The 11472-nt window shown below is 45.0% G+C and overlaps 1 protein-coding gene across 1 annotated transcript; it reads left to right on the top strand.

Annotated features, from left to right (window-relative positions):
* Window positions 1-207: 207 nt before the first annotated feature.
* Window positions 208-11197, top strand: Umps (uridine monophosphate synthetase). The gene is made up of 6 exons (XM_021185318.3): window positions 208-426; window positions 3691-3844; window positions 5393-6064; window positions 7284-7459; window positions 8457-8574; window positions 10833-11197. Exons 1-6 carry the CDS (start codon window positions 271-273, stop codon window positions 11003-11005), a joined length of 1449 nt encoding a protein of 482 aa, XP_021040977.1. The 5' UTR covers window positions 208-270; the 3' UTR covers window positions 11006-11197.
* The last annotated feature ends 275 nt before the right edge of the window (window positions 11198-11472 follow it).

Below are 11472 nucleotides of genomic sequence, written 5' to 3'. Positions count from 1 at the left end.
TTAACAGTGACGGCTCAGATAAAGAAGCGCTAAGCTATAAACAAAACAAACAAAATAAAAAATGAACGAAGCCTACTGATCCCTCCGGGGGAAATCAGGCTTCGATCTAGCTTTCAGGTTTGAAAACCCAGCTTCCCAATCAGGAAGCATCTAGAACACTCAAAGAAGCCCGCGGCCCGGGCCGGAAAGGGGGGCGGAAGAGGCGGGACTTCTGGGTGACGTCACGGGCCCCAAGCCCCTCGGCTTCCAGAGCGAACTGAGCGCGCGAGAATGGAGGTCGCCAGCCAAGCCCTGGGCCCCTTGGTCACCGAGCTGTATGACGTGCAGGCTTTCAAGTTCGGGAGCTTCGTCCTGAAGAGCGGGCTCTCCTCCCCAGTCTACATCGACCTGCGGGGCATCGTGTCACGCCCGCGTCTTCTCAGTCAGGTACCAGCCCCGAGGGACGGGATGGCTCCGGGTGGCGGGAAAAGAGAGCAGGAGATGGCGGGGGTGGCCGAAATTGGGGACAAGGGAGAGCCACAGACCAGGCAGGCAAGCCCTCCCGACTGCTGGTCTGGAGAGTGTGGAGGAGCTTGGGGACCGGGAGCCTTCGGCTTCTTTGGGACCTTGTTTCTGGACCGATCGGTGTAGACACGTGCTTTGCGAGAGTCCGGGTGTCCTGTTGGGCTCTGGCCGGCGGAGAAGTCCTTGAGTGAGTTCTGTGTACCTAACCCCCAGAAAGTGACAATTAGGGAGGAAAGGAAAATGCGGGAGGGTGGAGAAGTTAGTAGCGGATCAAACGACTCGATTTAATAGTACATGGCCAGTAGCAAGAAATGAAAGCCACATGGTGGATACCAGAAAGGCAGAATTTTTTTGGTTGGTAAGGGTAAAGTGTGCACTTAGAGGTTTCTAACCTGGTGTTTCTCAAACCTCGAGTCGGTTGTCTGTGAGTCACCGCCAAGTCGGCCGTGAGGCAATGCTTTCTAGAATAACAAGCCGCCAGCCGAACTGCATGCAGATGGCATTTAGAATAAAAGGTTGGAAATGGCAGGAAGTGTTGCTAGCGACTCTGTGTGGATTATAGATCATTGGGAAGTTTTTATTAACGTTTATAGTGGGTGTGGGTGTGTGTCCAGGTGTGCACGTGCCGTGGTACACTTTCGAAGATCAGAGTGTGTTCTCTCCCTCCCTCCCTCTCTGTCTTGAGGGTTAAAGGGATTGGACTCAGGTTGGTCAGGCTTTACCAGAGGAGCCAGTGTGCCTGCCAGAATTGTTAATAAATAAAGCACTGGGGTTGGAGTCAAAAGTTAAAGGTCCCGCTGCATAGTCAGCTCAAGGCCAGCCTGGGCTACACGAGAATTTGTCTCTAGACCAAACATACCAATGGAATAGTTAAAAGTTACTAGTGGCTACTTTGTTGCCTAGTGTAACTGTAGAATATTTCCATTATTTGCAGAGGTCTATCAAGACATATGTATGTAGCCAGGTATGGTGATGCACATCTATAATTCCTGCATTCAGGAAGCCGAGGCAGGAGAATTGTGAGTTTGAGGTCAGCCTGGGTTACACAGGGAGACCCTGTTTTTAAAAACCAACCCCTCTGCCCTCAATGTACTGTTCCTATCACATACTTAAGGTTTGTTTCTTGGGTACCCATTTTGCTTAAATTATTGTGAGTAGATTGAAACCCTGATTGGCGTGGTTTGATCTATTGGCTTTTCACCATCCGGAATCTTACTATGATTAGGAACTGTATTACCAAGAACTATCTAATTAAAATTTTAAAGAGGCTTATGTAAATAGGTGTTTTCAAGATATATAGCCCTGCCCAAAAACCCAATAGATAATATGCTTCTAACTTAGTAGCATTAAGTGATAATTGACTGGTTGTGTACACACATAAACAATTGAAGGGAAACGATAGTATTTATCTCCCTAAAAACCAAATTCCCCCAAATCACTTCTTAGACTCTTCTGATTTGTGGGTTTATGTTGTAGGTATATGCTCATGTCAGTGATAATCCAAAAGAGTGTCTAGCAGACTTCATCATGAAATGTATTTAACTTGGTAATCTTAGGTTTCAGTTACTATGCATCTTGGTTTAGGTGCATGTAAAGCATGACAGATCAGTAAAAGCCTGCAGGAAGAAGTATGTACTGTACTGTAATTTTGTGCACATAGTGGAGTGATAATAGTAATTTGAGAAAACCAATGTTTCAGTTTTCGTAGTCTTATCCAGCAGTGTGTGTGTGTGTGTGTGTGTGTGTGTGTGTGTGTGTTACTGAGGCTTGGGTCCCCGGGCTGTAAGTATACCAGGCCGAGTGCTTTATCACTTAGCCCTAGTACCTACCTTCTCCCCACATTCATTACAGATAGTGTTATAACAGTTCTGAGTATGTCCATGATTTTAGTATTAGAAATTACACACTTTGTAACAAGCTTTTCAAACTCCAGAAGAGTGGCATGAGTAGAACATGCCCATGCCTACAATCCCAGCACCTGGGTGGCTGATGAGGCAGGAACAGCAGCCACATGAGTTGACCAGTTTTGACCCTTCAGAACCTCAAAAGTAGATGACTGGAGTGATGGCTCAGCAGCCAAGAGCACTGACTGCTCTTCCAGAAATCCTGAGTTCAATTCCCAGCAACCACATGGTAGCTCACAACCATCTGTAATGGGACTTGATGCCCTCTTCTGGTGTGTTGGAAAACAGTGACAATCTGAAAATGAGCTACAATATACTCATATACATAAAATAAATCTTTAAAAAAAAAAAAGCTCTCATTCTTAAGTGATAGATGTACAAGAAATAAAGTTTTGTTGGTGGTGGTGGTGTTTTTTTTTTTTTTTTTTTTTTTTTGGTTTTTCGAGACAGGGTTTCTCTGTGTAGCCCTGGCTGTCCTGGAACTCACTCTGTAGACCAGGCTGGCCTCGAACTCAGAAATCCACCTGCCTCTGCCTCCCAAGTGCTGGGATTAAAGGTGTGTGCCACCACTGCCTGGCGAAATAAAAATATTTTAAAGAGCTAACCTGGTTTACAAAGCAACTGTGAGCTTCTAAATTTTTCTTTTATTTTCATATTTCATTTTATTTATTTATTTGTTTTTGGTTTTTTGAGACAGGGTTTCTCTGTGTAGCTCTGGCTGTCCTGGAACTCACTCTGTAGACCAGGCTGGCCTCGAACTCATAAATCCACCTGCCTCTGCCTCCCAAGTGCTGGGATTAAAGGCATGTGTCACCACTGCCCAGTGTAAAATTGTATTTTAAAGGTAGTGTTAGATGACAGTATGCATTCTAACATTAAAATATGCTTGAGAGCCGGGCGTGGTGGCGCACGCCTTTAATCCCAGCACTCGGGAGGCAGAGGCAGGCGGATTTCTGAGTTCGAGGCCAGCCTGGTCTACAAAGTGAGCTCCAGGACAGCCAGAGCTATAAAGAGAAACCCTGTCTCGAAAAACCAAAAAAAAAAAAAAAAAAAAAATATGCTTGATTTGGCCTGGTGGAAGTGGTGCGTGCCTTTAGTCGCAGTGCTTAGGAGGCAGAGATACTCAAATGGTAAATTGTTATGAATAATGTATTTATATCTTAGGCTTAAATTAAAAAAATCTCCTGGGGTCATGTCTTTCCAATTCTGTTGTGCTGTGGCATGATTCGTATGTCATTTGAAGTAGTAATAATGGAAAGTATGTGTGTTCCTTTTTTTACAGGTCGCAGACATTTTATTCCAGACTGCCAAAAATGCGGGGATCAGTTTTGACAGTGTGTGTGGAGTTCCTTATACAGCTTTACCACTGGCGACAGTTATCTGCTCAGCCAATCACATTCCCATGCTCATTAGGAGGAAGGAAACAAAGGATTATGGTAAAATAAAAATATCCTAAGCCTCAAGTTAATATGTAACCTGCTAGGATTTTGGTCTCTTATCAAGCCCTGGTGTTTACTAGAGCTGTTGCCTGCTCTCCAGAGGCCTGGTCAGCTGTCGAGTTGCTGATTCTTGCTGCAGGAGACCTTCCCGTACAGTCTGGCTCTGAAATGCTTTCTGTTGACTGGGCAGTAGAAACAAAGTGATTGGTGAACCCCAACCTTTGTATTGGCCCTTTCTTCATCAGTAGAATGTTCTAGGAGCACATACTTATAGGTATCTTTTCATTCAAATGCATGCAGTCATGAAGAGAGTAAGGTCCCTCTAATGAAACTACATAGACACCTTGGGTACACGTCTTTTGTTGGGGTCTATCTACGTCAGGTGTGTTTGCTTTAGAACCTGAAAATCAATCTAAAAATATGAGGGCTGAGTTGTTACTTAATAATATTAGAGAATTAGCGAGATTTTTGTTTATATTGATATGGTGGTGCCTTGTTAGTTTTTTAAAAGAGATCTTTTAAGATAAACTATGTAATATCTTGGGTTTGCTTCTGAGACTTGTGAGAGGACAGTGAGATAGCTCAATGAGTAGAGAAGCCTGCAGCTAACTCTGACCTGAGTTTGGGCGCTGGGTCCCACTTAAATGTAAAACTGAATCTCAAAAAATGAATATGAAGTCTAGAGCCTGAGTTACCTATATTTTGTAGGTTATAGTGGGGCTCCAGGGTGGAGAAGTCACATTGGATAATTCGCTGTGGTTACGGTATGCAAGAAGTTGTGAAATGTTCCCCATCTGAATTTAGTTTATGAGTGTTCGTGTTTTACCTGCATGTGTGGATGTGTGCTATGTGCATGCAGTGCCAGCAGAGGCTGTAAGGGCATTGGAGTCCCTGGAACTGTAGTTATATAGAGTTGCGAGCTGCCCTCTGGGTGCTGGGAACTGAGCCTGGTTCTCTGAAAGAGCAGCTGTGTTCCTGGGCCACTGAGCCTGCTCCCTAACCCTCACTTTGTTTGAGGCAGAGTCTTGCTGTAGATCCCTGACTGGCCTGCATGGCCTAGGCTGATTCTAAGGCTCTGGCAGCCCCCCTCCTATTTTAGCCTCCTAAGTACTAAGATAATAAGCATGTGTCACACGCTTTAAATGGCTTTTTTAAAAAAGCAGATTGTTCAGTTGGTCATGAGTGGTAAACTTATAATCAATATAGATGGGAAAGGAATGATTTTATTGATGATACTGGCCTATTCTGTCTTTCTGGTTTTTAAAAAACTCTACATTGCTCAGAAAAAAATGAGTTGTTACACAATGAAATAATTTGTTTTACTATAACTATTCTGTATATACTTGATAATTTGGAGATAGAGAGGATAGCGAACAAATAGTTGTGGTGCATTGATTAACAGAAAGTAGCTTCAAAGTAAATGACCACAACTAAGATTTACATAGTCGCAGCTCTTCAGAGGTTCATAGCAAGCGTAGACTCGGTACATCTTGTGCTAGCTGAACTGTCTTACATCGTGTTTCAACAGAAGCTTTTCTTCTCTAGGTACCAAGCGCCTTGTAGAAGGAGAGATTAATCCGGGGCAGACCTGTCTGGTCATTGAGGACGTGGTCACCAGCGGAGCCAGTGTTTTGGAGACTGTGGAAGTTCTTCAGAAGGAGGGTCTAAAGGTAACGGACGCCATCGTGCTGTTGGACCGGGAGCAGGGAGGCAAGGACAAGCTGCAGGCCCAGGGGATCCGCCTCCACGCTGTGTGCACGCTCTCCCAAATGCTGGAGATTCTCCAGCAGCAGGAAAAGATCGACACTGACATGGTCGGGAGAGTGAAGAGGTTCATTCAGGAGAACGTTTTCTCAGCAGCTAATCGTAATGGTCTTCCCCCTCCTGAGAAGAAAGCGTGCAAAGAACTCAGCTTTGGTGCTCGAGCTGAGCTGCCTGGAACCCACCCGCTTGCCTCAAAGCTGCTCCGGCTCATGCAGAAGAAGGAGACCAATCTGTGCCTGTCTGCCGATGTGTCGGAGGCCAGGGAGCTGCTGCAGCTCGCAGATGCCTTGGGGCCCAGCATCTGCATGCTCAAAACTCATGTCGATATTCTGAATGACTTTACTCTGGATGTGATGGAGGAGTTGACAGCCCTGGCAAAACGCCACGAGTTCTTAATATTTGAAGACAGGAAATTTGCTGATATAGGAAACACAGTTAAAAAGCAGTATGAAGGTAAGTGCGCTCAGAAACAGACTGGCTGAAGGGAAGGTGTGTTGGGTGGCTCACAGGAGTCAGCAGGAGACAGAGCTGTCAGGCACTGAGCTGGCCTTGTTTCTCTCCGTATCTCCGCTGTGTTCTCCAGTCTGCTTTCTTTGTTGATTTGTTTCCCAGGTAGGGAATCCCATGCCTCTCTTACCTCTGGGTAAACTCCCTTCGTTAGCTGGCCTGGGGAATACACCTGCTCCTACCACTACAAGGTCGGACTCTGTTTAACCATCATGGACTCAGAATCCTGTCAATTCCCATAAAGAAAATGCATGAGCTGCTGTCAGAAGGTGTCTTGAGCTCTGGGCAGGCAAAACAAAATGTATAGGCGCTGGCTGAAAATTGCCAATATAGGAAAGAATGGGAAGATATTGAGTACTACTTAGCACGATGTGTTGATACACTTTTTCCCCATTCAAGTTTTTAGTATCAGCCAGGCAGAGAGAGGAACTTCTAAGTGGCTTGGGAAATGCTGAGTCTTATCCCTGCTTTCTCGTGCAGATTTCTGTTCTTAGAAACAAGTGGCCCTAGTTTGTACTGTGTGGGTCTGATGCTTTTTCACGACTGTCGAACAGATGAGTGGCCACACAGTCTCTTTTTTAGTGCATCCCTACATATAATTTCTTCCTTTCAAGTAGAACTGTCTGCCACCTCATGTACTAATGATGTCCTACCAGGACGACCTTGCTTAGCTTGCTGGCTGAAGGATAACCTGCCTTTATTTTATGTTTGTGTGTTCATTTTTCAAAAATCTGCATTTTTACTGTCTGTTAAAAAATGTATATAGATGCCTGTAAGATTGGGAGAGCCAAGAAAACCGGTGGAAACCTATCTCTCTATAGGGTGGAAAAATCTTGTCTTCAGGAGAATGTCGGGATGTCACACTGCTTGAGCTCTGTCCATCTTCATAGCAGCCTCTCTGTAATAGCATAGGCTTGATCAGTGGTCTGGATCTGCAAACAGAAGTATCAGCCCATCAGTGTTCCTGACCAACCAAGTGCAGCACTTTTTGCAAGGATTTTTCCTCACTGTGACCTCTCACCGAGCTACCAGATGGAACCATGGGTCCACTGATAAAGTGCTCGACTCTAACTTGTTAGTAGAAAATTTCATACCATAGTTGGTTGGGCAAAAAGTTGTAGTTTTATCTTTGAAACTAGCAAATATCTTTTTTATTTGTCCTCAGGTGGCATCTTTAAAATAGCTTCGTGGGCAGATGTAGTGAATGCCCACGTGGTGCCAGGCTCAGGAGTTGTGAAAGGCTTACAGGAAGTGGGTCTGCCTTTACATCGAGCCTGCCTGCTCATTGCAGAAATGAGCTCTGCTGGCTCCTTGGCCACTGGAAACTACACCAAGGCAGCAGTAAGTGATGGGATGCTGGGGGGAGAGGAGACTGGGTCTGTTTGTGCTATATGTTCTAGGGCAAGAAAATACCTTCATCTGAGGCAGCCATGGCCTCACCCTGTACCCCTCCTCAATCCAGCTATTCTGACAGTTTATCAGCACCAGTTGAACATGTTGATCTTGTAGTAGGTGAAGGGTTTGGATTGAACTCCAGCCCATTTGGACTTATTATGTTTACTTTTCATCTTGAGGCAAAACTGTAGATAAGGGTTGAATTTTAAGTTGCTCTTTATGTTTCCCTATGGTAAATTTTCTAGTTGGATAGTCATCTAGAAAGTGAATAAATGATATTTGTAGATACTTTAAGAACCGCAGTCATGTTTTTTGTGCGGTGTTTTGCCCGAGTGTCTGTCTGTGTACCACATGTGTTCCTAGTGCCCACAGAAGCCAGTAGAGAGCATTAGATTCCCAGTAACTGAAGTTACAGATGGTTGGGAGCCACCAAGTGGGTGCTAGGAATTGAACTTGGGTCCTAAAAGAGCAAGCAGTACTCTTAACTGCTGAGCCATCTATGTATATCTCACACTCTATGGTAAATTTAAATCCCTGAATGGGCCATAAATACCAGCTTCCTAGTCAAAAGCAAAAGGTCTGGGGGTTAGATCTGGCTCAAGGTTAAGCTGTTCCTTATTGTGGTAGTAGCTGGTGGCAAGGTTAGCATGTGCCTGTGAGGAAAGAGTGTAGGAATGAGGCCAGTGAAGAGCAGGTGCCAAAGAGAAAGTGCTGGAAGAGTGTTGCTTAGGTCTTGAAGGTGTGGCTGTTTTGTCTTTGATGGTACACACCTCAAATCGTTCCAAGTAGGTGAGCCATTGGGCACTGTTAAAGGAAGAACTATGCAGCATCTTGTCTGATACTTGCTCTGTCAGATCTTTTCAGGCATGGCTTCTTGGGTGAAGGGGGCCATCTCAGAACCTTAGTTGTGTTCTTGTAATACTGCCCGCTGTGTCCCATTTAGGTCGGGATGGCTGAGGAGCACTGTGGATTTGTCATTGGCTTCATTTCTGGCTCCCGAGTAAGCATGAAACCCGAGTTTCTTCACTTGACCCCAGGAGTTCAGTTATTAGAAACAGGAGGTAAGGATGCGCACTAGCTGTGGCTCTTCCAAACTCATTTCCTTATCCGTGTCAGGAGAGTAACACATGGCAAACTGTGGTGGTGGTGGTGTCTTAGTCTAGAACGACAGTTCTCAACCTGTGGGTCCAACCCCTTTTAGAGGAGGAAGGTCACATATCAGTTATGGAGTAGCAACAAAACAGTTTTCTGGTTGGGGGCAGGGTCAGCATTTGTAGCATTAGGAAGGTTGAGAACCACTGATCTAGAGCAGTGGGTGAGCCTTTTGACCTGGTAATAGTGTGTACTGTGCAAGACAGGTTAATTTTAGGATTGAAGACTACTTTTGAGATGGAACGTGGAGAGATCTGCTTGATTTAGCTCTGCCTCCCAAGTGTTGGGGCTAAAGGCATGTGCCGTCATGCTGGCTAGAAACCTGATAATTTTGGGTTAGCATTTCCTACTTGGTGCCCTGGGGAAGCATTCTATGTTCCAGCAGGTCTGGAAAACTCTTAACTAAACAGATGATTGTCAGCAACTTTGCTGTGCCAGTGCCCGGCTGTGGTTCTTAAACTTGTAACCACCTCATATGCAGTTGTAAGGGAGCAAGCCAGGGTGTAAAAACAGGCATGGATAAGGGCTGGATGTAGTTATAAATCGTGTGTGCTTAGCTGACACAAGGCTTTAGTCTCCAGTACCTTGCCTCTGCTGGCCAACCAGAGTGTAACTGTCCTGTAGAACAGGTAAAGGTGGATTGGTCATGGCTCAGGGGTGGAGCTCAGTGGGCAGTGTTTTGTATCTGTTGAGTATTTCTAGGAATCTGTTGCAGATCAGGTCTTTGACGATGAGTACTCTTGAAGGGCTGGTCCCTCAGCCCTACCCAGATGGTAGACCTGAAGCAGTGGATAATGTGACAGGAGTGTCGAGGAGTAAAAGAATGGATTTTTCCAGCACTGAATTATTAGGACTATTTTATATAGTATTTCCCATGTCGAGGGGGGAAAGCACTGCCTTTCATTTGGAGTTACTTAAAACAGTCTCAAATTTTGCACATTATGGAGTAGATAGATCTCCACAGACTAAGTGGCCTTGGAAGTCAACAACTCTCAGTAACTTTTTTTTAAAGATTTATTTATTTATTATATGTAAGTACACTGTAGCTGTCTTCAGACACCCTAGAAGAGGTCGTCAGATCTCATTACGGATGGTTGTGAGTCACCATGTGGTTGCTGGGATTTGAACTCGGGACCTTTGGAAGAGCAGTCAGCGCTCTTAACCATCTCTCCAGCCCCTCTCAGTAACTTTTTAAACTGCAGTTGAAAAGATTTGAGTTCTTTGTCCTTCCATTCTGTGTATCCTGGTTTTGCTTTAGACAGGATCTCTATTTTGTCCTGGAACTCTCTATGTAGGCCAGACTGCCTTGAACTCAAGAGATTTTCCTTCCTCGCTGTTGCTGGGGTTAAAGGTGTGCACAACCATACCTGGCTTTTTTTTCTTGTGTAGTATAGGCTGGTCTCGAATGCCTGAGTGCATATGCCACCATTCCCATCTGACTAAAGTAAGGCCTTGCACATAGTAGGCACACTGAGCTCCAGCCCAAACACTAAGCAACTTATTTTTTTGAGATGGGATCTCTCTATTTTAGCTCTGGCTGTCCTGGAACTTAAATGTAGATCAGGGTGGCCTCAAACTCAGAGATCCGCCTGCTTCTGCCACCCAAGTGCTAGGACTAAAGGTGTGCACCACCATGCCCAGCCTCAGAGTAAATTACTTTTAATCTCATCTTCTTAATCTGTAAAATGTAGGGATTTATAGCACTGACCTTAAGATAGTGGGAGGCATGGGAATGGTATGAATATTATATCTATTTAGCATAGTACCTCAACACAAAGCAAGCTGCGTTTGACTGCTATATTCAGAATCCCTGCAATTCTTTCACTAGATAGCACATTAGAACCTAGGCCTTTAAAGATTGAAGGCATCAAAATCCATTTAACATAATATCTCTAGAACAACAGATATTATTAATAAGTCATTATCCAGGTATAGTGCCACATGCCTTTAATACTGGAATTAGGGAGGCAGGCAAGTTTCTGAGTTCAAGGTCAGCTTGGTTTACGTTGTTTCCAAAAACAAAGGATTAGGGGGCTGAGAACTTGATGGGATTGTAGTAGAAATGGTTATGGATAATAAGGTGTATTATATAGTAAATGCTCTCTGGACACTTCTTGTATGGCTTCCTGAGTTTGCATCATGTTAAATAGCTTTTGTTTCTCTGCAGGGGATCACCTTGGCCAGCAGTACAATAGTCCCCAAGAAGTGATCGGGAAACGCGGTTCTGATGTCATCATTGTAGGCCGGGGAATACTTGCAGCGGCTAACCGCCTAGAAGCAGCTGAGATGTACAGGAAGGCTGCCTGGGAGGCGTATCTGAGTAGGCTTGCTGTTCAGTGAGACAGAAGACACTGGAAATGGGTGGTGTCCCAAAAGCCGCTGGCTTCAGAGACCAGTGCTCAGGGCCTTGCACAGGGTCAGTGAAGAGAGACTGCAGCATTGTACCGTGGTCGTTAACTTGTAATCACTGCATTGGTACTGTAATGAGCAGCTCTTCTGAAAGCTTTCATCAAGACTGGTATTTGTTCGGCAGCTGCCACCTTTCGATTCCTTGGGCTATACTGCTTAATTCTTTTAGTTCCAGTGTGACTCAGTCACACTCATCTAATGTTAGCCGCTTACCTCCTTCAGTGCCATGAAGCTGGATCCTTGAGTGGAGCAGGAGTTCTAGTTCATTCTACTCAGCAGTCAGTGTAGAAGTCAGGCACAGCTTCCTCTTGCCACCTCTGTAACTAAGAGAACAGCAGTACCCGTTCCCCACTGTCATTGTGTGTTTGCTAATGGCCTGGGGGCTCTTAGTGAATGGC

Source organism: Mus caroli, unplaced genomic scaffold (assembly GCF_978045245.1).
Source record: "Mus caroli unplaced genomic scaffold, Mus_caroli_1 scaffold_17, whole genome shotgun sequence".
Lineage (NCBI taxonomy): Eukaryota > Metazoa > Chordata > Mammalia > Rodentia > Muridae > Mus > Mus caroli.
Note: the sequence above shows the minus strand (reverse complement) of the source record. Positions and strands in the feature narration are given on the sequence as shown.

Excerpts from the sequence above, each read along its gene's own strand:
- Umps (XM_021185318.3), top strand. The coding sequence starts at position 271 with ATGGAGGTCGCCAGCCAAGCCCTGGGCCCCTTGGTCACCGAGCTGTAT. Across the intron at positions 7,460-8,456 it reads GAAACTACACCAAGGCAGCA|GTCGGGATGGCTGAGGAGCA; the intron begins GTAAGTGATGGG and ends TGTCCCATTTAG. Across the intron at positions 8,575-10,832 it reads TCAGTTATTAGAAACAGGAG|GGGATCACCTTGGCCAGCAG; the intron begins GTAAGGATGCGC and ends GTTTCTCTGCAG.